Below are 27,249 nucleotides of genomic sequence, written 5' to 3' on the forward strand. Positions count from 1 at the left end.
CACATGTTATCGTATCTGGAAATTCTTCTCATGACATTGGATCAACATTTAGCATGGAAATGTTGGGGAACCCCAGGTGTTAATAGAAAATTAGAGGATACATTCACCCTGAACCTGTGGTTCTACTACTGGCAATACGACTGTTGCCATTATGATTTAAAAAGGAATCAGTGGTGTCTCTTGGAACTGCTCAAAGCTTCACCTCGACTCTGAAGACACAAGACAGAACCCTGCCTTTTACTTTAGAGCGAAACTCCTGTCAGTGCTGGTAGTCCTAAAAGACCTGCCAACCTTTTCAGTCTTACACATCAAAGTGAAGATGATATCCCTGAGCCTAAAACTAGAGCAGCACCAAAGAGACATGATGTTTCTGTACTTTAAATGGCGAGCAACTGAGACCGTGTCACTACTGTCAGACATGGCTCAGGATTATTACAAGTGAGTTTATAAATGCTCTGGGGCCAATGAATGTCAAATAAATTATGGGCCAATTTCTTCACGGTTTATCGAAGTTATATTTGTTGGAAGATATGTAGGTTCTTTCAGGATATTTGCAGCCAATAGTTGTCAGTGACACAGAAGGGAGGAAAGGAAGGCACTCAAATGCAAGTATCTATTACTTTAAAATAAATGAATTGAATTGTATAAGGAAAATCTGAGAGTTTGAATGATCTATTCTAGCTATTTTAAGACCATGTGCCATCTGTGAATCCCAGACTGCCAGTTGTAACATCCTGTTAAACATCCTCTCTTAAAATCGCCCTTAAAGTCTGTCACGACATGTCTGTTGCTAACACCTTGCAGCTTTTTATTTGCATGGCGTGGATTTTGAGCAGTGTGTTTCTCTCTCTCTTTCTCTCCCCTCGTCCATCCATTCTATGTGTGGGTGTGTTGTGTCTTTCTAGGAGAGGGCTAATGTTGAGGCCGAGCGCCGGGCCCTGCAGAGCCTCCAGGAGGGCTACGCTGAGTTGGAGAACCAGCTTCATAACTGTCCTGAGTCCCTGCGGGAACAGTTGCAGGAACAGCTCAAAAGGGTGGGTCGTTAGTCCAACAGAAGCACCTAGACCCCCTGCACCCTACCTACGGACTACAGTCTGCCGTAGCCTGACCCTTTGAAACTACAAAACCTGGCCCAATATATCACCACACATAAACCTCCTCACTGTCACCATTCCCCCCACAACCTTTTAGTGAGTAGCATCAACCATGTTCCTTCCAGCCTCCAGGCACTGCGTTAAATTAACTTATTTTAAACTGCAGGTGATGTGCAATGGCCAGCCTCACAGAAGCGATATTTGGACCCATTATGAATGTATAGTTTGTAAATGTATATTATAGAGAAAAAGCCAAATGGACAGCTGGCATGAGGGCTATATCAAGTGAAAGCTAGCTGGTGAGCCTTAGCTAAAGCATATAACTTAATTTTACTTATTTTTTAAAAAAGAGCTGAGAGCTAAAACGGAGTGGAGGGTGAATACAGGTATATTCAGACGGACAGTATGAGAAAAATTATTTTTGAACATTAAAACATGATAACATGTTCTAGTAGAAACCCAAAATACAAGTATGAACTTGAAAATGAGCATAATATGGGACCTTTAAACTAACTAGTTAAAATGGACAAGATGAGGGGAAAACATGTTTTGTTGGTTGATGCTGTTTTTCCTCTTGCATTCTGTGAAGATGATCCATGATGATCTATCTGCCATACAGTTTTCCAGCCAGCCAGCCTGAAAACTTTGAACCCTTTTTTTCTCACTCTCAATGTTTCTGCACTTACTGCTAGGGCAGTATATGTGCCAGGCCTCAGCACATGCCACCGCACATAGTGCTACAGGCACCTTTAACCTTTTAGCAGGGGCCCACTACATATGGTTTTACAGACACAAACATACACACACACACACACACAAACTCAGTGTGTTTATGAGAAGCTCCCTCAGTGCCCCTCACAGACGTGCTGTTGCTCCAAGCTGCAGGAATTTTCCCTCCTCGACACCCCACCTACATGCTGCTGAAACCCTCAGGTCAACATAGGAGCACACACACAGCTCCTGGTCACTTCAGCTGCTAGTGATGCATTTTGGTAAAATGTGTGTCCTGTGATACGGTCATGCTGCACTGCATGTGTGAATCTGACCTGCATCTCTTCTGTGATTTGTCATGGCTCGCTTAATTTGTATAACTGCTCACTAATCAATTAACATAGGCCCTGACTAGATCCATTCTCTGTCTTCCCTCGCTCTCATTCTGTGACTTCTCTTATCTAAATGAATGTTGAGTCTGAGAGTTGAAAAAAAAAGATGAATCATTTTTACCAACTAGAATAGTTATTGTAAGCTACCTATTTTTTAGCTATTCTTTGTTGACAGTGATGCTCTGTGTGCAAAATCGGACACTGTGATTCAGTAAAGCTGTATGTAGTGCTATAGTCTTTATTTAACTTAATTTGTTTGGCTCACATTCAGTGAGAGAGCAAACTTTGAAAACGACATTGCAAATGTTTATGATGAACAGATATGGTTTTCAGGCCCAGTACCCCAGTACACTTAAATCTTAGGTGCAAAGTAGAAAAAATGTCTCAACATAGAACAAACAACTCTTTGTAATGCCTACAGTACATTTTTGACATTTTGAGTTCTTTGTTCTTGTTTTGACCACTTGCAAAAATGAGTAATTTTCATCTCAGACTGCATGTCAATGAATTGACATTACGGGCTGTCGGGTCCTTCACAAGTGCTACAAAGATTCTTAAGAGCATATAGACTCAAACATTTGTCTCCCTGCTGCTGACAGAAGTGCTGTTAAAACGTAAGCTTGTCAGCTACAACAGGAAGGACGGGCTAAAACCTGAGATAAACTTCTGGAATACACCGTAGTACAGATATTTACATTGAAGCCAGCAATGTTTTATATCAGTATTTTATATTTACTGTACATATATTTTGTAGTATTTGTACAATCATTTTAGTAGCCCATATTGTAGGTGTTTATTCTTTAGCAGTTTAAGTAGAAGAGTAGAGTGAAAGTGATGGAGGGAAGAATCAAATGACATTAGCAAAGAAGTCTGACCACAAATCAAAACAGTGTGAAATTTCTTTCTTTTTTTCTTCTTTTTTTTTATGTAAATGAGCGTCCCTTGCCTCCTGTGTATTACAGTACATCTAATTACCACACACACCAGTCACTGTGCTGCAGTAGAAGCATGTTCTTTATGACCATCTGCTTGACTGAGCACGGTGTGCTTGTACTTGTCCCCAAAAAGAGCTTCAGCCATGCTGTGAAAACATCAAGCTATTTTTTCAAATATAAAAGTCAAGGTGTTTTCGCTTTACTGTCAACAGCTGCGCTAGTCTGAGAATAGTGGATGGCTTTAAAATTAGCAATGTGTACAGTGGGTTTATCTGTTTATGATGTAAACGCTGATGTTGTATGTGGGCCTCCATCAGGACGGAGAGGCGCTGGAAACAGGAACCAAAAAGTTTGAGGACTTGGAGTTTCAGCAGCTGGAGAGAGAAAGCAGCCTGGAGGAGGAAAGAGAAACCATCAGCCAGCAGCTGCTCCAGGAGAGAGCAGAGTACCACAGCAGTGTGGCCAGGAGGAAGGTGAGGAAACATCCAACAAACTGTGGGCCATCTTTAATACCAGAATATCCTTATGATGGTTTGTACAGTATGGGTTTTTAAAGCAGCCAATGGCAAATAGTTCTGCAGACATTCAGTATCTATTTAGTTTGACCATGCTCATACCAAATGCCTTTAGAAGTTAAAAGTAGTTTTCACACCAGGCAGAGAGATAGCAGCCAAACAAGCCTCAACCATCTGGAGACAGTTTGCTTATTTATTTTTTTACTCACTACAGAGGTGTCGTTAGGTCATGAATTCAGTATTTCTTTTTAACAATACTGTTATTTAAACCAAACAAATACCACCAAAGACATTTGGCGTTACAACATGGAGGTTTGAAGGTCTGTGGAGTTTCTTTTAGTCATGCGTTCATTTTGCACCGCTGCGTCCTTCCACTCTGGTACTCAGAAAAGTTATACTATGCTTTTTGTGCTATTGCCACAGCACAGTTTGTATTCAGGGTTTCATTATTTCTGCCTTCTTTAGGAGAAGGTGTCTTCTCTGGAGAACCAGGCCCACCAGCTTGGACTGCAGGCATCTCAGGAGTGCGAGCGGCTGGCCAAAGACCGGACCCTCACACTACAAATGCTCCAAAAGGTACTACTGTGAAGGAAAAATAGTGATAATTGCAGATATCTAAAAATGAGCAGTTTACCATAATATGGTATTTGATTTAAAGAGTTGCTCCTTAAACAACTAAAATATTGCCTTTATGTTCCAGGAGAAGGAGAGGCTGTCGGCCCTGGAGAAGAGATACCACAGCCTGACGGGTGGAAAGATCTTCCCCAAGTCCTCTTCTGCAATGAGAGAAGTGAGAGAAGTACACACACATACAGTGCTCCTGGCCTAAAACAAAAGGGAGCTTTGATGACCTGTAGCTGGTTCCTCACCACATTTACCCCTTTAACTCACAGTCATTTGCAAACTTCTTGGTAATCATTTGAATCTAACTGTTCAACACACCTGGTGTAATCAGACTAATGCAAAGATGTTTGATGGTTTTGCGTGTTTATAATGCGGAGTTGTTGATAATTAATGTGTAGAGCAAACTAATCTTGTAATGGTCACTACATTAATGGACTTGATGTTTCACTGATTTTTTAATAGAGGAAGGGCAATTGACAGAACACCTGTTTCACACATTCCCTTTATTTTTTTTGTGGAAACCAGAACTAGTATATGTGTCCCATACATTTTCTGTAAGCATTAAAAGCACTTATTCCTGAATTGTTAAAACAGGAAGCGCTCCGTATCAGCGAGGCTGACCTGTTGTTGGAGGATGTCCACTCCTCCCAGCATTCCCTCTGTCGAGCCTCTCCTTCCTACTTACATCCCTCCCCTCTCTGTCAGTTGTACCCCAGCAGCCCTACGGAGGTAACCAGACTAATGATCCCTGCATGAAGCCCTCTGCGTCCTGCTTTGTTGTTTGTGCAACTCACCCCAAAGGTTACCCATTGCACTGTTAGTGTCCTGGTCACACTTCAACTCTAATTGCACCTGTGACCTACTGTGCCTGCCCAGGTTACATAGTTATGTTAAAAAGAGGAGCCGGCACAGTAGCTTTCAGTTCAAGTTGGGCGTCTTTTCTGTTCCGAGCCCAGGGATGTAGTGGAAGACACATAAAATCAGGAGAGTATATAATGATACAATGCGGTCACAATTTCAGCATCTTCTTATTAACCACTACATCACTGGTTGTGTGTGACATCCTGTGTGTCAGCCGGATGTGATGCTAAAGATGCGCTTTCTGTTGCTTGGTTTGTTTCTGTTTGTCTATCTGTTGTCGTCGCGCATATTTTAGCTGTAATACCAGCACTCGAACAGTCGGGTTTAATATGGTATCTGTGCTTGTATGTGCGTGTTAATATACTGTACATAAGAAGTACGGTACAATGTTGTCCTCATGGCTTCTCATCCTGCCTCACCGCTGTTGGCTCGTGCTCAGGAGTACATGAAGCTGTCAGATGTCTATAAGATGTACGGCAGCAGCGGCCTCCATGAAAACAGCAAGCCCGCCTCTCACAGCCGCTCGTTTGCCATAGATGCTGCATTAGCTGGCCCCTGCGAGGTACCATCATTTCCTGTCTGTCTCTTTCCTCTGTAGTTTCTGTCTTGACTCTCCTTCCTCTGTCTCTCTCCATCATTCCATTTCCATGTTATGTTGCTCCCTCTGCTGGTTTGCTGTTAATCAAAGTGACTGTACTGTTGGCTTTGCTCTCTGCTACATGAGCCTTTGGTATAAGCATATTGTACTCACCCATACTTAGCTGCAAGGCAGGAGACGCTAAGCATCTATGACTACATCATATCAGCAGTACTATTTAGGGTTGGACTAATAAATGCAGGTTAGCTTTGAGGCATAGAAAAGCTGGTATCTGTGGTATTCACTTTATTTTTGGCGTTGTATGGCAAAAATTTGATAATAATCTTTCAGCATATTGTAATTCAAGGGGTCTGAGAGAAATTAGACTTCTGCATCTCCTCTTGGCTCTGTATTCAGGCTTCATAAAATCTAGCTGTCATGGGAGACTTTGGTCAATCACAGGTCATTTCAGAGAGAGAGAGCGTTCCTATTGGCCGTTCTGCGCATGCATTGCCCGTGCAACAAAGAGGGGAGAGGGAGAGCTGCAGGAAGAGGTCTCACTCTACTTAAAATTCTGGCGTTATGTTTTCCATTCTACCTGCTGCAGCTCTAATAACTGTAAAATTGCATTGCTCTGTTAATTAGAATCCAGGATAATGATACATCTATGAAAAGAAATGTATGCTTACATGTCTAGAGAATAAACACGTTAGTGGTGAATGATATGAAGAGGCCAGTGTTGGTGTCATATATCAGTCTAAACCTAATGTTGATCATGTGAAACATGTTGCCATATGCTGTGTGTTGTTATGACCCTCCTCCCCTCACACAGAAGGTCTTGATATGTTTCCCTTCTGCTGCCTGTCTTGCTGACGTGTATGTCTTCACTGTCTCTTTCTCCTGTCTGCGTGTGTGTTTCCTTTGGGAAGGAGTATGTGACAGTGGGCCAGCTAAATCAGATGTATGGGATGCCAAAGGTGGAGTCGTCCCCTACTTCTCCGCTTCGCCAGCCCCTGCAGTCTGGAGCAGTAGACCCCGCCTTCTCCTGCCTCCCCTATTCTCACGGCTCCTCCCTCTCTCTTTCTGTGGAGGTGTGTGCTTCCTTCCCTCCTTCCTTCCTTCCTTCCCTCCCTCCTTTTTGGCTGCATTTGTTTATCGGCTGTCACCAGTTCAACCAAAAAGTGTTTGCTTTTGTCCCCTGTTTTTATTTGAATTGAGTCATTTGTGAAACAGAAAAAATCAAAAAAATTAAACATGAATTGGTGTAGCAGAAATATTTTTTTTCATTTCTCGTGCCCTATTAATTATCTCAACCTATATCTGTTTCTGTTACAGTGACAGCACACTGGAGTGAGTATACTTGAGTATACTGCACTTTTGCAGAGTGAACACATACTAAAAACCAGCCTAGAATTAGTTTATCTTATGGATCTGGGACACCTTTAAAGTCCCCATACTTGGTGCCCTGGAAATATAGATAATAATTGTATCGCCTCTGAAATTTGTGCTTGCATTAAGTTATTTGTCACAACTGCAATATTTTTTGATTACATGCAACTATCTGTTTCGGTGAAAAAAAAGAAATGTGTTACTTTTGCTTACAGATACGCACAGTTACAGTTGGCCTATATCACTTTAAGTGTTACAGGATAATACAAGACATATTTCCTGTCACTATAGAAGCCCATGAAGACTCTAAACCCTGTGATCTTACTGTATTTATCAGGAGCTCTTGCTGTCTGTTGTACTGCAGGTTTGCCTCAAGTCACAGACTCCCATTGTTTCCAAAGATTCCCCAGACGTGGCTCACAGTCATACTGCTGATTTTACTTATATAACCCATCACATTTGATATGATGAATATATCATTTTTCCCACCCATTGCCTCTGTATCATAAAATTAGATTGTGTCAGAACTGAACTTGAATAAACTCACTTTTGTCAGTTGTACAGTAATGAAAAAACATCTATTTAATGTGACTATTAGCTACATGATAGTCATCTTAGCAAGCAGCATGTCTCAATCAGCTGTTTAAAATGGGTTTTTCAGAACAGCGGGTGCTTGTAACTGTGGTATAAACAACTCAGCATTAATGGCAACAAGAAAACAAAGCTAAATCTAGCGTTGTTCTTTTAGATATTGTAAACAATAGGGATACTGTATGCATTAGGCTCCAAGGACAGCTGAAGTGAAGTAAAACAAAAAATTAGATGAGAGCTTAAATGTTCTTGTGAGAAACTGGGTCATTGCAGCAGCAACATAGAATTAGAATAGAGACATGTAAAATAGGGATATAGCAGCTGGAGGGTATGAAGCATACTGCTGCTGACAACAATAATATGTTGAAGATATTTAAAGTATTAAAAAAAAAACTTAATTACAGCTTTTGAGGGTGTGTAAAACAAATGTTTCTACCCTCTTCTTACTGAATGCTTTCTAATCTCTATTTTCTTTTCTTCCCTTCTTTGTTTCCTTTCTCCTCTCTCCTCTTCTGTCTCTCTTTGTCGCTCCTCTGTGTGCTCCTCAGTACCAGTCTGAGGGTAGTAGGCCTCACCTCCCCAAGCTAGATTTAGAGCAGTGGTACCAGGAGCTGATGACTGGCTCCAGCCAGCTCTGTCCTTCTCTGCCAGCCAAGTCACTGTCAGGCCGCAGGCCTGTGCTGCAGGTAGAGGGCCTTTCTTCTTTTTCCTCGTTTTTCATCTGCCAACCTTCGACTTACTTCAACTGTGTGTTAGGAATAGAAAAAAACCCTAACCCTCTTGAAGCCTCTTAAAAAAACGACTAGATAATACAGTTCACCTCGCTTTGAGATGAAGAACTGACTAAAAAACTCACATTATGTATAGAGAGGGTGTCTTCATTTCATATAGTCCAAAAGTACATGAATGTAGCATTAATGTACTGTTAATGGGCCTGATCGAAGAGCTATTTAATGAAAGGGACTAGGCGGTTGTTCCAGGTGTGTGTGTGTGTGTGTGTGTGTGTGTGTGTGTGTGTGTGTGTGTGTGTGTGTGTGTCTGTCTGTGTGTCTGTGTGTCTGTCTGTGTGTCTGTCTTACAATGAGTTTTTATCAGTTGAAACCCCCTTGCAGACCGCCTGTGTCTCCTTCCATGTAGTGCGGCAGTAGGTGGTTGTTCCGTGTGTGTGTGTGTGTGTGTGTGTGTGTGTGTGTGTGTGTGTGTGTGACTGCAGCCTAACTCCTTAACCTCTTAAGTCTTTTATTATGAAAATGTATACTGCCAATTGAACCTTGATTTATTAATTCCAGCATTTTATTTTAACAAAGTCAGTGTTCAGAAGCACTCACAGCATAATGCTTATCATGCTTTTAACCTCTGTTTTCTAGCAGGTGCTTCGTGTCATCAATGGTGGATTTCAGCTGTGCTTCGTTGTAAAACACCCCATCTGCCATCACGTGATGTACTATCAGCCCTCGTCATGCTCTTTGTATTCTTCCTCTGTCAGGTGTTCCGCTCTAAGCTGGACAGTGATCCAGGCCTCTCTCTTCATCAACCTAAATCAGGCTCTGCATCCCCTCTACAGCACGGCGCAGCAACACTGGGACGCAACTCAAGCTCAAAGGTAGACAGGTTGTTTATTGATGTGGCCATCAACTTTTAATTTAGTCTTAAATCTCCATCCACTTTGAGAATGTCCACACAATTCCCCCTAAAACATGGATAATTATTTAAACCCCCACAATTCTTATGTATTTATTTATTTGTTGACATTTAATCCTAATATTTTGTCTGCTCCCTCTGACCCAGCAGAGCCCCCTGCTGGTGGCCAACAGCACTGGCAGTCTGCCCAGGAACCTTGCTGCAACCCTGCAGGACATTGAGACCAAGAGACAGCTGGCTCTGCAGCAGAAAGGTAACTTGGTCTTCCCCTGAGCTTCACTTTACAAAAACCAACACTGTTCTAAATGGAGCTGTGTGTGTGTGTGTGTGTGTGTGTGTGTGTGTGTGTGTGTGTGTGTGTGTGTGTGTGTGTGTGTGTGTGTGTGTGTGTGTGTGTGACATCAGAGGGAGTTGTGTTCCTTATGCTTTAGTGTTGTTTGACTCAATGGATCAGAGCAAAGCAGTTTGGCGTTTTAGCTCAGCTGGCTGCCCCACACATGTGCTGGGTTGGCAACCTGAGTTAGTCACATTTATCAGCGTCTGCAGTTCTGGTTATTTTCATGTCTGTCTGTTTCTGTCTGTGGACTTGTCTCTTCTTGCACTGCTGCACCACAGAACCCCAGACCTCCAGACAGAACACCATAGAGGGAAGCTCAGCAGGTAGATGGATCGCTGCGTCCAGGAGTTGATGATTTCTATTGCTTTATTTAATTTTGTTCAGCGGGATTGATCCTGAAATGAACTGTTTGTCTCTCCTGCAGAGAAGGATCTCTAGCTCAAACATCACCCTGCCTGTTCTATTGCTTGGATCATTTAGAAATGGGTAAACTCACTTGTAGAGTTCACCAATGTGTTAATTCTACCTTCAGATAAGTTTAAGCGACCATGTGGATAATTAACCATCCAGACAAAGGAGATGCAGAGAATTAGATGCCAGGCAGCATAGCAGGCAGCCAATCAGGAACCTGCTTGAAGACCAAAGACTGTATGTATCTAAAAAATTAAATCCGAAACTTAAGCCAGTCTGGCAGGTTACTTTTATTGATTCATCCATCAAAGGTAACATTTACCAGAACTTGGCAGCTGTTTATATCAGACCCTGTCTTCACCAAACGCTCCTCTCTTCATCCTTCTCTCTCAGTCTCTTCCATCTGTGGTGTGTCATTAACTCTTCTCCCACGAAAATATTTTTTTTCATCTTTTCTTTTGTCTGTAACATCGAAGAGTCTTTCTTCCTCCATCAATCTTCTATGAATTCCCTCTGCAGGATAATAAATCTTGCATGTTCAGCATTCAGTGAGCTCCTCCTTTTGAGTTATCGACCTGGGCACTTCTTTCCAGACCAATGTGCCCATTATCAGGTGCACAGCAGCATGGATTTGAGATGTGAGGAGTTTGATAGATACTGACGTTTGTGATGACAGGACTTTATTGGTTTTTGCAATTATCCTCAAGCTTGTGTTACTGAGAGAGCACATACTTGTATGTGTGGTGCATGGTTTATGGTCGGATCGTTTGTGTGATGGTTGTTTATTGTGTATTATTAGTGGTTCTTCAGTTTAGGATGCTTGGATGAGCTATAGCTAGAACAGTGGTGATCTCCCAGCTCTGTAGGAAACAAATAGACCTCTGCTGACAGACATGGAGTTGCTTGCAGGTTGAAGTTCCGTTGTCGTTCCATCTGCCACATTGGTTCAAAATCAGAACGTCCACTCATCAACACTCACCCTCCTCCCTCCAGGTCAGCAGGTGATCGATGAACAGCGTCGCCGTCTGGCCGAGCTCAAACAGAGAGCAGCGGTGGAGGCTCAGTGTCAGTGGGACGCACTCCATGGGTCTCAGTCCCACCTCATGACTTCGACCTCCTCATCGCCCTCCTACTCCCCGATCATGGCCTACAGCCCTGCGCTGAGCCACAGCTCTGTAGGCCCCCCCCCTCTGGTTCACCACTCTATCCTGCACCACCAGCCCCCGTCAGCTGGGGAGCAGCCCTACGACACCCTGAGCCTGGAGAGCTCCGACAGCATGGACACCAGCGTGTCCACAGGGAACAACTCGGCTTGCTCACCAGATAACATGTCCAGGTACAACCAAGGAAAAGGCACGCACACACACACACACACACACACACACACACACACACACACACACACACACACACAAACAGTCAAGGCCAGACTCTCTTTTCATTTTGATATGGACGTCAAATTCACAAATGCTGTCTACAAAATTGCCCTCCAGACATTGTTTTTAAAAAATTGTTAGTTAATTTGTAATTATGTAGTTGTCGGATATAGAAGTTGTTTCTTAGGATACGAACATGTCAGCGTGTACTATCTCAATCACTTTGAAGGCAGATGAACATTATGTGGTAACACTGAGTTGTTGTGTTTGACTTCAGTGTCGGAGGAGTGGACTCGCTGAAGATTGAAGAGATGGAGAAAATGCTGAAGGAGGCGCAGCTGGAGAAAGCTAGACTTATTGAATCGCGGGTAAGACACAACTTCAAAAGGGAACGCTACAGGGCACCTTTCATCAACAAACCAACACTGCACTAATTTCGGTCATACGCAAAAAGGGTAAAGATCCTACGGAGTGCTCAAACTACAGGCCCATCAGCCTCATTGCGACGGATATTAAGCTCTATTCCAAAGTCTTGGCACTACGCCTAGAACGCTTTATTGAGAAGCTGGTCCACCCGACCAATCAGGGTTTATACCAAAGCGTCACACTGCAGACAATATACACTGATTATTCCATGTAATAGAAGAATCCAAAAACTTCCAACAACGGCACCAGTTTTATCAATGGACGCGAAAAGGCTTTTGACCGCCTAGAGTGGAACTACTTGTGGCAAGTAATGGAGAGGCTTGGCTTCGGAGCCAAAATCAATGACATGGTACGTATTTTATATGCGAATCCCACGGCCATAGTCTCAACCAATGGCCTGCATTCACAGTCATTGAATGCAGGCTAGGGATGCCCGCTATCTCCCATGCTATTTGCGATCTCTCTTGGACTGTTAGCCCAAGCCATAAAGCAAGATAAAATATGTAATGTCCAGATTAAATCCAATAACAACTCAATATTGTTATTTGCAGATGATGTTTTGCTGTACATCTCTGACCTTGAGGACTCTGTCCCAAAAATTCTTAAGATCTTTAACGAATTTGGCTCAATCTCCAGCTATAAAATCAACTGGAATAAATCTAATCTTCTTCTGCTGAACAACGGACAGGTGACCTCAGCTATTAGTGATACAATACCAACCCAAACCAAAATTACATATTTACATACAGGACAACTATGAAACTATACTAAGTAGTGTTCAAAGAGATCTGGCCAATTGGTCTGCGCTGCCGGCATTGCTACACTCCAGGATTGCTGTCGTTAAAATGAACATAGTTCCTCGTGTGAATTTCTTAAGTACAATGATCCCCTTACCCCCACCAATACATTTCTGGAAGAAACTTGACACCGTAATTCGGCAGTATATTTGGAATAATAAACAACCTAGGCTAAAATACTCTAGCTCTGAGATCCCTAGGACATCCTTCTTCCTTTATCTTCGCTTAAGGATTAGTGTTCGGGATTTATGCTAAACTGATGCAAGTATCTGTAGGAGAACTCCCAATAGTAAAGAAATGGGAGCGAGAGCTGAGCCCGGATGGGAACGTAATTAATTGGGAGACAGTTTGGGACAACATTTCCCATTGCTCCAAGAACCCATATCACCAGCAGATCCACTTCAACATATGCCATAGGACATATTGGACTCCTCAGAAGAGATACATCTCTAAAGCCATTCCTACTCCACGTTCTGCCAACCTGAACAAACTGGATCTTTCTTGCACATGGTCTGGGAGTGTGAACAGGTGCATGAGTTCTGGAATAAAACAACATCAATAATATCTGATGTGATAGGATGTCCTATACCTACTGACCGGATTGTTTTGTTACTTAATGACGACTCTAAATTACACCTACTTGGGAGACAGAAGAAAATTTGGCTAGCTGGATCAACCGCGACCAAGAAAATGAAAGCTCAGCGCTGCCCCAATCAATTCTCAGGTCTGAAGCTTTTTCTCCCACATTTCTCTTGTTACTTGTAGCTGTAGTTCTCATCACAGAGCATGAGTGTGAGATTAATCCAGTGGTCCTTTGGATCATTATAAGCCTGTAGCTCCTTTTATCAAGTTGTATTATTAAGTCAGTTCAGTTGATTTAAATGATAAGGCCACTGTTTTGAATCTGATTGGCTTGGTTTGATGGTCCATGAGGAAATAACAGAATTGTAGACAGATTATATGTCTTTAAAAACATTTAGGATTGTGTGAAGTTACTACAAAGCTCATGCACACCAGAAAGTTTTATTTATAAGGGTGTTGAATTAAAATCTCTGACTGTAGGTACATGCCAATTCCCTTATTTGATTGTTCCTCGCTCCTCGCTTGATCTGAAAATCGCTCCGGTCCACCGCCATGAATGCCATTCCAATGCTCTTATTTCTAATTTTAATAAATGTGCTGTTAAACAGTTTTTTTTAAGGTGGAGACTTACAACACTACGCTGGCAGAGGTTACAGTGCAACTTTATTATTATTTAGACAGTGAATTTAAATGTGAATACAAACTCCAAACCATGTCAGGATTGTATGAAAGTACTTGTATGTACTTTAAACACACTCAGTACTTTTATTTGTACGTTTCCCTTCCTGGATACTTTCTGCATTTTTTCCGCTCTCTGCAAGTCTCTATGAATGTAATGGGCATTATATGGATGTGTGTTGCTGTCTACACCGTTGATTGTTACCAGCAGCTCTCAGCACAAACAAATGTACATGAATATATGAATTCAAAGCTGAGTTCTGGCTGAAAAAAGAGCCCTTACCTAGATCACAGAAACATATTAAATGAAATCGCTCTCCTCCAGGAACGAGAGAGCCTGGCTCGGCGTCAGATGCTGGAGGAGGAAAGGAGGAGGAGGGAGGATGCGGAGAAACGACTGCAGGATGAAACTTTCCACCGGCAGCAGCTAGTGGAGAGGGAGGTCAAGATGAGGTCCAAGAACTTCTCTCAGGTCAGTGAAATGAGACATAATTGAGTCTGCATGCCGGAAAGGTGGAAAATTGCTCTGCCTACACGACTCTTAACAGTGAAGCTTCTGATGGTAATTTTTTGTGCCAGAGTTCAATATCATAAACTTTGACCATTTTCATACCAAAGTAAACCTATTATCAGTTCTCCTTCAAATTAAAACCTGTAGAAGAACATTTGCACCATCACAGGACAGTAACTCTCTTCATGGACAAGAAAAATATGCAACAAACTAAACATATTTGTATCAGAATATTCCATTATTTAAGACTAAATACTGTAATGCTTGCCTGTTATATCTCTCTCTAACTGGCAGTATTCCTCCTTGCTGAACTAGTTGCTTATCCTCCTGTGTTTTTCTCCGATTCTTTGCTCGGTCCAGGCCCGTCCTATGACTCGCTACCTTCCCATTCGGAAGGAGGAGTTTGACCTGCGCTGCCATGTCGAGTCGTCGGGCCACAGCGTAGAGACGTGCTACCACGTCATCCTAACAGAGAAGATGTGCAAGGGCTACTTGGTGAAGATGGGGGGCAAGATCAAGTCCTGGAAGAAGCGCTGGTTCGTCTTCGACCGTCTGAAAAGGACCTTCTCCTACTATGTTGGTAAGAAGACACAGGATTCAGGGTCACTACTGCGATGGTTTTACTCTGAAGAGAGTAGTTTGAACCGGGGACGTTGTAGCTCATGATCAGCGCCTTTACCCCTATGCCTTAGCTATGAGGGAGCTCCTGGGTGGTGCTTATTTGTCTGTTAAGAGGTAGAACATTTTTGTCCATGTAGCCAAGCCAATATCTCAAGGTCTGGAGACATGACACCGAATATAACGGACAATTACTATTTTTTACACTTACAGACTAATCCAAAACAAATCTACCTATGGGTACAAATAAAGTAACCTGAATCTAATCCTGTTGGGATGGTTTTCTCTGAGATACTATTAGTCTAAGGAGAACATTCTAGAAACCTTTTCTCTCAAAAAAAACAAAAACAAACTTATATACTCATATTAAAGCACAACGAAAACCACAGTTGTGTAGCATGTCTCTCAGTCACATACTCACAGCCTCTCCTGTCAGGCTGCTGAAGCGGTCAGAATGATTTCTCGTCTCTCTGTTTGAGCTCTTCAATGTGACATTTTATGACTCTGGTAATTGGACAGTTTGGCAGATGATTTGGACGGTCTGTTTCTACGTTTTGACTGGTCAGGAATTGATTTCATGTGTGGCAGCAAAACACATTGCACCAGCCCTCCAAAACTGCTGTAGGTTCAACTTTAAGGGATGAATAACTCCATCAGGCACACTATTAACAGACTCGAAGAATCTCGCTAGCCTAGTAACATTAAAGCTACAGCCAACCCATAATGCAACACTCTCTGTAGGAGCCGATGTTACACTAGTGCTCTCTTCATTCAAAAATAATATATGATGTTGTAAATACATAAATGTCTAGTCTTCAAATATAATACCACACTTTTTCAAGCGTGATTAAGGAAAAAAAAATTCTTATATCTTATGTCTTATATTTGAGCCAACTCGGTAAATGTTGCATTTGATTGGCTGTGAATTTGAAAACACTCACACCTGGAATTTGCTCCTGTACTTTGCGTTGTGTGGAGTGTGGAGATGGAGGTGTGTCGGCTGTATAAGTAATACAGGTGTGTGGACAAAATAGAAGTAACACTGTAAATGCCATGTTGTATTGTTTACAGTTTTTGAATTTATTCCCATTGCAAAAGTAAATTGTTCTCTGACATTTAAAATAAATTCAGGTAATTGGTCATGTTGTGCAATGTGATTTGATTACACTCCATTAATCTGTCCTGCTATTGGACAATTTTAGGTTGGTTTCTTTAAGTGGAGTGAGTGTATATTAAAGGTCCCATGACATGCTCATTTTTGGATGCTTTTATATAGGCCTTTATGGTCCCCTAATACTGTATCTGAAGTCTCTTTTATATTGGCTTTAGTGGTCCCCTAATACTGTATCTGACGTCTCTTTTATATAGGCCTTAGTGGTCCCCTAATACTGTATCTGAAGTCTCTTTTATATAGGCCTTAGTGGTCCCCTAATACTGTATCTGAAGTCTCTTTTATATAGACCTTAGTGGTCCCCCTAATACTGTATCTGAAGTCTCTTTTATATAGACCTTAGTGGTCCCCTAATACTGTATCTGAAGTCTCTTTTATATAGGCCTTAGTGGTCCCCTAATACTGTATCTGAAGTCTCTTTTATATAGGCCTTAGTGGTCCCCTAATACTTTATCTGAAGTCTCTTTTATATAGACCTTAGTGGTCCCCTAATACTGTATCTGAAGTATCTTTTGTATAGACCTTAGTGGTCCCCTAATACTGTATCTGAAGTCTCTTTTATATAGACCTTAGTGGTCCCCCTAATACTGTATCTGAAGTCTCTTTTATATAGACCTTAGTGGTCCCCTAATACTGTATCTGAAGTCTCTTTTATATAGACCTTAGTGGTCCCCCTAATACTGTATCTGAAGTCTCTTTTATATAGGCCTTAGTGGTCCCCTAATACTGTATCTGAAGTCTCTTTTATATAGACCTTAGTGGTCCCCTAATACTGTATCTGAAGTATCTTTTGTATAGACCTTAGTGGTCCCCTAATACTGTATCTGAAGTCTCTTTTATATAGGCCTTAGTGGTCCCCTAATACTGTATCTGAAGTCTCTTTTATATAGGCCTTAGTGGTCCCCTAATACTGTATCTGAAGTCTCTTTTATATAGACCTTAGTGGTCCCCTAATACTGTATCTGAAGTCTCTTTTATATAGGCCTTAGTGGTCCCCTAATACTGTATCTGAAATCGCTTTTATATAGACCTTAGTGGTCCCCTAATACTGTATCTGAAGTCTCTTTTATATTGGCCTTAGTGGTCCCCTAATACTGTATCTGAAGTCTCTTTTATATAGGCCTTAGTGGTCCCCTAATACTGTATCTGAAGTCTCTTTTATATAGGCCTTAGTGGTCCCCTAATACTGTATCTGAAGTCTCTTTTATATTGGCCTCAGTGGTCCCCTAATACTGTATCTGAAGTCTCTTTTATATAGGCCTTAGTGGTCCCCTAATACTGTATCTGAAGTCTCTTTTATATAGGCCTTAGTGGTCCCCTAATACTGTATCTGAAGTCTCTTTCCCGAAATTCAGCCTTGGTGAAGAATTACAGCCACTAGAGCCAGTCCCACAATGAGCTTTCCTTAGGACGTGCCATTTCTGTGTCGCTAGCTTTAAATGCTATTGAGGAGGAGAGAGGGGGGGCAAGGTGGAGGGTTGGGGGTGTGGCCTTGACCAACTGCCATGCTTTGCTCGTTTGCAAGCCATGATGTCTCTCTCTTTCTCATGGGCGGGCCAAATTCTCTGGGCGTGCAAAGCAGAGAAAGGGGAGGTAACCTTTCCCCTTATGACCTCATAAGGAGCAGATTCCAGATTGGCCCATCTGAGCTTTCATTTTCTCAAAGGCAGAGCAGAATATCCAGGGCTTGGTTTACATCTGTCACCATTTCTAGCCACTGGGGGACCATAGGCAGGCTGGGGGAACTCACATTAATGTTAAAAAATCTCATAAAGTGACATTTTCTTGCCATGGGACCTTTAAAGCTTCAACGGAGCAGGATATGAAGCAACAATTTTTCTGACTGCAGATAGTAAACTGTATTTTTGGTTATAGGAAATTCAATTTCAGCACAGGGTCAGTTTTCTTTGATAATCCAGCCAACTTTTTTTTTATCTTATTTTGATCATATCTGTGGAATTAAACCGTTTTTCACTCTACGGGCCTCGTCCTCTTTGGATAGCCTAGCATGTTGACATTGGACATGGTGGTCTACATGAGTCAGAACTCTTTACATCCTGCAAGAAATAACAAGGAAGGTTTTTAACATGCTGCCACTACATTAACGTTACAATACAATCCAACATTGGCAATCCAACATTGGCTGGCTTCCAACAGCCAACACTGCAAACTACAGCCGAAGAAAAATCTAACATGCTAACCCTCTAGAAATGTGATGGACTGCATTCAGTGATGGAGGAGGTACTCAGATTGTTTACTACAGTAATACTGCAATATAAAATACTTTGTTAAGTAAAGTCCTGCATTGAAAATGTCACTTAATTAAAGGTATTTAGTTATTATGAGCAGAAAAATGGTTCATAAGAGTGTTTTTATTATTAGAAATTACAGTGTATTATTGGATTGTTAATATTGACGTCTTCATGTATAAATTGCATTTTAGTGTTGTACGATGGATATGTGACACTAGTGTGTGAGAAGACTTTGTCTGAGAATCCCCTGGTTACTTTAAGCAAAACATTCTCGCAACTATATAGAAATATCAGAGGTGGCAGTTGTGAAAATGGTAAAGTAGTTTAAGATTTAACATATAAAGTGGTAGAAAATTCCCCGCCTTGGATGAGTGACAGGCAGAACGTGCGTCCTCCAGACCTTGAGCAGCAGTACACGGAGCATGCAGCGTGCACGGTCGTATAATTTGATCTTGTGCTGTGAGCTCTGGGACACTTGTTCGCTGTCAGGCCTTTGAAGTCCTCAGAAGGTTCTGCTTAAAGCTGCTTAAAGCGTACCTTGTTGAAAGTGAGCCATGGTGAGGAGGTGTACTGAGATTACTTTGGCAGTAGTTAAGATGCGCCCAGCGCTGCACTCTCTGAGGAGGCTGATTTGAGATGCATCGCTTGCCCTTGTCTCTGGACCTTGAACAATGAGAGCTGACGAGCATAAGTCATGAGCGCCGCTAATTCACGTTAATCAACCTCAACCACAACCAGAGTTGTGGGTCATTTAGATGCAGTCAAATGAGATGCAAATGCTGGGCTATTTGAATGCTAAAGAGGTCATTAGCAGATAATAGCTGCGTATTAAAAGGAAAGTGTTATTCCTCGAAATGAAGCGCTTCTGCGTTTCTACCTACTACTCTTAAGTTGGCTTGTGAGTGTTTGTGCCTGGAGGTAGAGAGGGGTGTTGAGTTCCCCACCGGTTCCTTACTGCAGTTCTGCAGTGGCTGATGAAACAAACTGCAATGATGTACCAGAGTAGCGTAAGAATGCAGTCAAGTCTGAAAATACAATGAGAGCACCACTGGTTTTAAAAAAAAAACAGAGGAAAAAGTGCTGTGGTTGTCTTTTTCCATCCATCATCACAAACCATAAATTGGTCATGATCAAAGTTTGATTTCTTCTTTTTTTTAATGACCGTATCCTCCTGTCGTTATTCTAGGTGACATGGAAGCGATGCGTCTGTCTGTGTCAATATTTTTTAGTCTTCCACCAAACCCACGTTCTTTTCCCTCCCACAGACAAACATGAGACCAAGCTGAAGGGTGTGATCTACTTCCAGGCAATAGAAGAGGTCTATTATGATCACCTCCGCAGTGCCACAAAGGTATGGTGTAATGGACTCTGACAGCAATGATTTTCTCTCATCTATTTCACACTTTGTTTATTTATTTTTTTATCCTGCATTCTCTTTCATTTAAAACATGTTTCTGCACATTCTGTGGTTTGCTTCTTCCTTTTGCCCCCCCCCCCCCTCCCTTTGTGCTTTTGCTTTGGCCGGCTGCTGTCACAGAAGGGATTTTTCAACTTGAATATGACCAGTGTATGTATTGCGCTCTCTGTTCTCCCCTCTAACCTCACTGAACCCTGTGTGTCCAAACCATAGACTGTAAATAGTGGTAGAGACTATAAGTTCAACAGCTGATGATGCATGGTTAAGTCTTGCATTTCATGACCTCAGACAGTGCACTGGTTTGATTCTTGTGTGATTTTGTAATTTGAATTTCTAATCCTGCGTGATCTCTCTGTCAATCCCAGTGTTCCCAGTGTAACTCAGTCAAGTGTTTAAAAAACAAGAAGCTGCTTATAGCAGAGGAAATATCTCTTATTACAGTACATTTCGTGTTTTTGTTATACAGTATATAGTAGGCTGAGTGGAAAGTCCAGTTAAGGACAATACTTCCTGACTGATTAAAGTTATCAAATCATTTTTAGTCATTTTAAGGCTTGACAGAAATACGACCCCATTTGAGCTTTCTCTGCCTTTTACTCATTTGTCAAAGATACTTCTCTGCTGAGGAAGTTGAAATGGTCCGTAGAGCTGTAGGCATACTTCTGTTCTTTATGATCCATGCTGCATGCTACTTGACTTGAGCCTTACACGTCTTGTCATTTGTATTTTTCATCTTCAACCCAAAGCTGAGCTGCTGCTGCCTCCTCATCTTCAGTGTGTGTGTGTGTGTGTGTGTGTGTGTGTGTGTGTGTGTGTGTGTGTGTGTGTGTGTGTGTGTGTGTGTGTGTGTGTGTTTGTGTGTTTGATGGCCTGTCGCAATGCTCCGCACTCTGACTTACTGTGTGGCTCTGATCATGTCTGGAACTTTTATTTTACTTGACACTTCCAATGTCACATTACAGAGGGTAAAACTTTAAAGTCTGATGCACTTAGAAGACAGAAAGATGATGGTTTAGAAGAAGAAAAGTGATGCAGATGAGTGGAACGTGTGTAGGGGTGAAATCAATTTTTACAATAGTCTGGTTGGTTGCTCTTCCAAAAACATAAGTTTTGTGGGGAAAACACTCGTAAAAGTTTAGTTTTTCATGTACTTTTTGTTATAGACTGTTGTCGTTAAATCTGCAGATTGGGGGTAGACTACCGTACTGTGTTTTTGACACCAATTCATTGGCAGTACCAGTGTTTTGGGATAAGTGTTCCAGATAGACAGTATTTTGTGGTAATGGCAAAACTGAAATTGCGGGCATTCAGTGCTTCTTAGGGCCGAACTAACCCCAGTCCGTGCCTCTCATGTATTACCTTTACAGTTCACACAGAGCTAAGCAGTTCTTTCTAAAAAAATAAATACCTGGTGATCTTTGAAAGAACCCAGACGGTGGTTTAACAACAACACTTTTTGTTCTGAAAGTATTTCCAGAATCCTCAACCAAACTTTGTCAACTCTTTTCCCAAGTTGTTTCCTAACATGGTAACTAGAAATTGCATTATGATTTTGCATGACACAAAAAATATATGTTATGAACATGCTATTTTGTATATTATTTATATATATATATTATGTATATTAATATATAAAATACTAAAAATGGAGCAACAATATAGACAAATATTAGTGAATTCAGATCAGTTAAATTGAAGGTCTCCCCATTGACAACTAGCGTTGTTCTGATAAGTAATACAACAAATATGTACTTCAGTTTGTAAAAGGTTGAAATTGACCTATATATTATATTCAATTCAATTTTATTTATAGTATCAAATCATAAGAGTTATCTCAAAGCACTTTGCAGATAGAGTAGGTCTAGACCACACTCTATAATTTACAGATGCCCAACAATTCAAGTAATTCCCCTAAGAGAAAGAATTTAATGCGACAGTGATGAGGAAAAATTCCCTTTTAGGGAGAAACCTGGGACATACCTGATACATTTCAGAGTACAGAACAATGAGAAAGCAGGGAGTCAGTGGGGTCTGTAAACGTGGGAGTGGGACTACCACTGGGAAGGTCTGATTCTAGTTTTCTCTTCCAGAGCCCGAACCCCTCCCTGACCTTCTGCGTTAAGACCCATGACCGGCTCTACTACATGGTGGCCCCTGCAGCAGAGGCCATGAGGATCTGGATGGACGTGATCGTCACAGGAGCCGAGGGATACACGCAGTTTATGAACTGAGAGAGACAGTGCAGAGAGCGCAGGTGACGAGCAGATAGTTTCGTCAGGGACTCTCCCATCACAGACTCTACAGGTCCTTCCTGTTTCCAGTCCACAGCGGACACAACGCCTTGTTTGTTACTTTTCGTTTTTAATCTCACACTTTGATTTTACTATGTAGATGTTTTCACCTCCACATTTTCTACGTGAGTCAGTTTGGATTGAAAAAGGGAGCCCTTGGAGGACACACATCTGTATATAAACCAAAATGTATACCTGTCAAAGACTTTTAAAAAGCCTTTCTATATTGCCAAATGGAGATCTTATAGTTACTGTTTGTTGAACCTTTTGTATTATTTGTTTCCTTTCTTTATTTTTTTTACTTATAGAGACAATTGCCAAATGACATAATGCCAATGTTTTGTTTGAGTGTTCCATTATGACTATGCTCAGTTTAGACAGACAATAAAATAATCGTAATTCAAAGGGTTAATCAATTTAGAAATATATTTGAAAGAATCTTATTCAAAATGTATGAATGAGAAAAAAATAGAAATCAGTCAACAGGGACTGGAGATGATCTAAGAGTCCAGAGTAACCGTGAAACACAGTAAAACATTGCACCCAGTCCACAAGTCACTACACCTCAGTGCTGCTCTTAGACTAACTAACTCTAAATCTACGGCATATTAAGGTATCCTGAGCTACATCCTAGTCATATTACTTCTCATAGGCTTACCAAAGTAATTGGAGGTATTTTGTTAAGACTTTGACCCACTACAGCTCAGGAGTTCATTCTGCAGTTCGTACTATGGTTCAACCAATACAGGGTTTGAAAAGCTGGTACTGATACTATTATTATGAGCTGCTCATAAACATTATTTTGTGCAGTATTTAGAATATAAAAAAAAATTACGAAATAAAAACCTCTACTTAACGCAGAATAATGAAATAACTTAAGGATTAGCACATTAGTTTGACTTTTTGGGAAATCCACTTCTTTCCATCTAGCTGTATTCTAAACATGAAGCTAGAGCTAGGAGACTGTTAGCTTAGCATAAAGACTGGAAGCAGGGAGAAACGGATAGCTCTGGCTCTGTCCAAAGGTAAAAATATCTTCTTACCAGCACTTCTAAAGCTTACTAATGAAAATTATATATCTAATTTGTTTAATCAGCCAGTGAATTTTACCAGTGCTTCCAGTCTTTAAAGCTAAGCTAAGCTTACAGGTTCCTGGCTCTAGTTTCATTCTCTAAGCTCTAGCTGATTTTTTTTTGCCAAAGGTTAGATGAGAAGATTGATACCACTCTCATATCTGTATGCTAAATATGAAGCTACTGTCAGCAGCTGGTTAGTTTAGCTTAGCATTAAGACTGGGAGACAGCTAGCGTGGGTATGTTCCAATACTCACTAATTCATATGTTGTATCTTGCTTGTGTAATTGGTAAGTATCTTTCGACAGAGACAGGCTAGCCTCTTCCCCCTTGCTTCTAGTCTTTATGCTAGGCTAAGCTAACTGACACATGACCATAACTTTAAATTTAGCATACAGACAGGAATAAAGTAAATAAGCAGGTTTTCCCCAAATCCCCATAATTCTTAAAAAAAAAAAAAAGTCTTTATCTGCTTCTAGCCTTTGTGCTAAGCTAGGCTATACAAGCCAGGCTCAACATGCCTTTAAAGAATTTCCAAAATGTTAACAATTTTGTATGTAATTTAAAAAGTAAGGAGGGAAATCAGTTGGAGGACACTCACCGGATGATATCCAACACTCAGAAGTTGACTCCCAAAAAGCCCAGTGTATTGATCTAACCACAGCTGCCACATTCTCAGCGTACATGTAAATATGTTGAACATTATCTCACTGTCTCTGTACGATGCCGCTATGTTGCCAACTCAAGGTGCAAACTGCATATCCATGTGTGCACAGGTACAAACAGAAAATATCATCTATTTGCCAAGTAGCCTTTAGTAACTTGATGATGCGACAACACAGCTGAGAAGCAGCCATCATCACTGCCAGCCTAAAGCAGCCACCACTAGAGTGCGCTACAGAGACCACACAGGATCAACAATACGGACTAATGCAATTCTCAACTGTGCCTTGACTATGTGTTGTTGTGGATCCCGTGTCTGAGAGTCCAGCAGAGCCTCGCTGGAAGGCTACAATCGTATGAACGCATTTTAATTAGTTTCTGAGCTGTAATGCAGTACAGGTTCACACGAGGGGACGTCTGCCTGTAGCCTCATTACAGATACTGAAGGCCCTGAGCACAGTGGGGATCAGCTAATTCACTGTCATTATTTAAACTCATGTTATTAAAGGAGCACTCCCCCAGTTTTTCAGTTCACTGTTCTCGTAGGCTGAGTAGAGAACAGTTGTATAATGTCTTCTAATGTCCTGAGTGTGTCATCATTGAGCTTGGAGACTACAAATTCATAACAGAAAGCCTGTGTTAAAAACTGGGGGCATGGAGGTTGTGTGTTTACCAGTTAGGGAGAGTCTAATAAAAGACACTGGTTGCATTATGGGAAATTGACTCATAAGAGAGTAAAAGTCGAGATGTCTCGACCACTACGAAATAGCTGGAATGCTCCTTTAAATTTTAACCAATCAAAGATGCAGAAAAAAGCGTGCATTTAGTGTGTGCAAAAAGAGTTTGAACTCAGACAAATGTCACCATTATTTTGCACATTCAGTAGCGGGGTTAACTCATCACAACTTAGTTTGCCAACTTTTTATTTGCAAAAAAACTGGCTTTAACGTCCAGTTCAGATTATACTGTATGTAATGCAAGCATTTTTCACAATTATGGCTTCTTAGATGTAAAAAGAAATGTCAATATGAGACTATATACCCTCAGGAAATTTGGTTATAAAATCAATACTTTCTCTTTATTTTTTTACATTAGTAATTATTGATTGTAGCCGTATTATTCAAAAAAATCAGTTTACTCAATTTTTTATTTAATACCACAACTCTGAATTCCAACAGTGATACAATCTTGACTCCCTGCTTTAAATCCCCACTGTGAGCAGAGGCTTGCGTGCATGAGGGTGGATGAAGAAATGTTCTTCAGCTTTAACAGACTGAAACTGACCAGGCTCGCCTGGTGTCTTTGTCATCAAGTGTTTATCATCACATTGTGAGTGTATTGATTGGCTGTGAACATGACCATTTGTAGTTAGCAGATGCCGGATGCTGTTGTCAGTTTTGTAGAAGCAGAGTACAAAACTACGCTGTGATTTTCGGAGCATGTGGAACTGTTGTTTAGTTTCATGTGTTGGTACAGTGATGATAATTTATAGTTGTGGTGCCTGAAATAGTGACGCGTTTACTTCTTAAAAAATAAATTAAAAAAAGACTAGTGAAAAGACCTTAATATATTCTGTCCCCCTTGCCTTTACTTTCCCTGCACAGTTAACATGTGCAAACCAAACTATTCAACACTGGCAAGGCTGTTAAATCATGTCTGTCGATAGTAGGTGGTATATACATTACTGTTATCTATGTTGATGAGAAAGGAAACTAAATATAATGTAAAGAGGATGCCCAAATGAAAAAATGTCTTGCTATTGCAAAGAGATGAAACGGTATTGTATGAATAGAAGTACACTTTTTACTTATTTTTGTCATTTTAGAAATTTTATTGTCAGTCAGTTACATTTCAAAATTGTATGGTAGTGATGTATCAGTCTACCTTTTTTATTTTTATTTACTGGTACAGCAGAACACACACATACATAACTCACCAAGCATTCATGAGACTGTACTTTTGTTTTTTTTTCTAGAAAGTAGATACACACACACACACACACACACACACACACACACACACACACAGTACCATACTGTGTTATTGGTACCCTGTATGTCTCATGCGTTACTTTCACGTATGAATAATATGGATTTTGTCAAATCTATTAAAAACAGAGCTATTACAGAATATTGTCTTCTTTTCTTTCCTTGGGTTATAATGTGAAGGTTCCAGTGTTGTGGAGAGCGATAGCAGCAACTATCGCATGGATTCTCAATGCCGACTGATTATTGGTTCATTACTAACAGTCATAATTGGAAGGACAAGGAGGAGCCTACCATGGAACAGCAAGTAGAACAACCCCCCCCCAAAAAAAGCTAAAAAAAACAAAGACAGTAAGCATTTCTTCCTAAAAAGTGGAATTCACTCACAATCAAACACAGCTAAAAAAAAGTTTTATAGGAGTAAAAACAAATGAAGAAACAGCCTAAAAAAATAAAAATAAACACCTAGTTTCTTTCTCTGACAGTGATTCTTCCAACTGAAAGAAGTCCTGCGTTGGCTATCCACATGGATTTTACAGCTCGTTGATGCTGTCACCTGGAAGAAAAACAATGTTTTTACCTTTAAACTACCCAGATACATTCACTGTTTGCAGACATTTGACTCTCTCTATTTGACCAGCTTTAAGAAAAATAACATTCACATGGCTTTTGTTTTTACATTAAATTATATATGATACATTAACTGGCTAGTGAATTTTGATAAAACATAAAATAAAATAATTTTAAAATAAATTGGACAAAGTCAGTTTTGGAAAGCCCAAATTATCTGACAATGCTGCTGTGACAACATTTTAGTGTGTAGTAGACTGGATGACAGTTAAGATTAATTAATTAATTAATTGAGTAGTACATCCTATGTGGAACTATTTAGTCAATAATTTGACTTTCAAACTGTACATTGCAGTGGTGAGATGAAAAGCATATTTAGCATTAATCCCTTTTCCTTAAAAGGGATAGTTTGGATTTTTTGAAGTGGGGTTTATACATGTATACGTATAAGGGTTTTAAAAGTTAGTTTGGATTCACCAAAGTCACACTAACACAAAACTAAATGATCAAGGCAGTAGTAGACCAACAACTGACGGAACAACGTTCGTGCAACTTTCTACGAGGTAAAATTACTGTTTTTGTCAAACATGGCTTTGAAGAAAGCATAGATGTATGGCTTCTGTTCTGCGTCATAAAGGTGAAGTGAAAATATTATGGTGTATAACTAAACTGATATAATTTTTTAGGTGGCTGAAATATGTTTAGCTGCTGCATCCATCCACAGCAGTATATTGCTTAGCTTCCGTGTCAGCGCTCCTGTT

The 27,249-nt window shown here is 40.8% G+C and overlaps 2 protein-coding genes across 14 annotated transcripts in view; one reads left to right on the forward strand and one right to left on the reverse strand.

Annotated features, from left to right (window-relative positions):
- The window catches only part of phldb1b (pleckstrin homology-like domain, family B, member 1b), a 119,024-nt gene extending 92,961 nt beyond the window's left edge, over positions 1-26,063 (forward strand). For 5 of the 11 annotated variants that reach the window (XM_078246843.1, XM_078246846.1, XM_078246840.1 and 2 more), the window contains 13 exons: positions 906-1,034; positions 3,450-3,605; positions 4,113-4,223; positions 4,348-4,437; positions 8,238-8,375; positions 9,176-9,292; positions 9,478-9,583; positions 11,072-11,414; positions 11,732-11,822; positions 14,263-14,409; positions 14,809-15,028; positions 19,755-19,840; positions 21,997-26,063. In XM_078246843.1, coding sequence (XP_078102969.1) covers positions 906-1,034; positions 3,450-3,605; positions 4,113-4,223; positions 4,348-4,437; positions 8,238-8,375; positions 9,176-9,292; positions 9,478-9,583; positions 11,072-11,414; positions 11,732-11,822; positions 14,263-14,409; positions 14,809-15,028; positions 19,755-19,840; positions 21,997-22,137 — 1,875 coding nt within the window. In that variant the 3' untranslated portion in view covers positions 22,138-26,063. Of the gene's footprint in view, positions 1-905; positions 1,035-3,449; positions 3,606-4,112; positions 4,224-4,347; positions 4,438-4,865; positions 5,001-5,571; positions 5,695-8,237; positions 8,376-9,175; positions 9,293-9,477; positions 9,584-11,071; positions 11,415-11,731; positions 11,823-14,262; positions 14,410-14,808; positions 15,029-19,754; positions 19,841-21,996 lie in introns of all 11 variants that reach the window. The other 6 variants (XM_078246847.1, XM_078246849.1, XM_078246842.1 and 3 more) reach the window with 5 other exon arrangements.
- The window catches only part of LOC144515753 (alpha-2-macroglobulin), a 31,296-nt gene continuing 29,934 nt past the window's right edge, over positions 25,888-27,249 (reverse strand). For all 3 annotated transcript variants that reach the window (XM_078246852.1, XM_078246851.1, XM_078246854.1), the window contains one exon: positions 25,888-26,474. In XM_078246852.1, the coding sequence (XP_078102978.1) occupies positions 26,452-26,474 (23 nt within the window). In that variant the 3' untranslated portion in view covers positions 25,888-26,451. The remainder of the gene's footprint in view (positions 26,475-27,249) is intronic.

Source organism: Sander vitreus, chromosome 3, assembly GCF_031162955.1.
Source record: "Sander vitreus isolate 19-12246 chromosome 3, sanVit1, whole genome shotgun sequence".
NCBI classification, from domain to species: domain Eukaryota; kingdom Metazoa; phylum Chordata; class Actinopteri; order Perciformes; family Percidae; genus Sander; species Sander vitreus.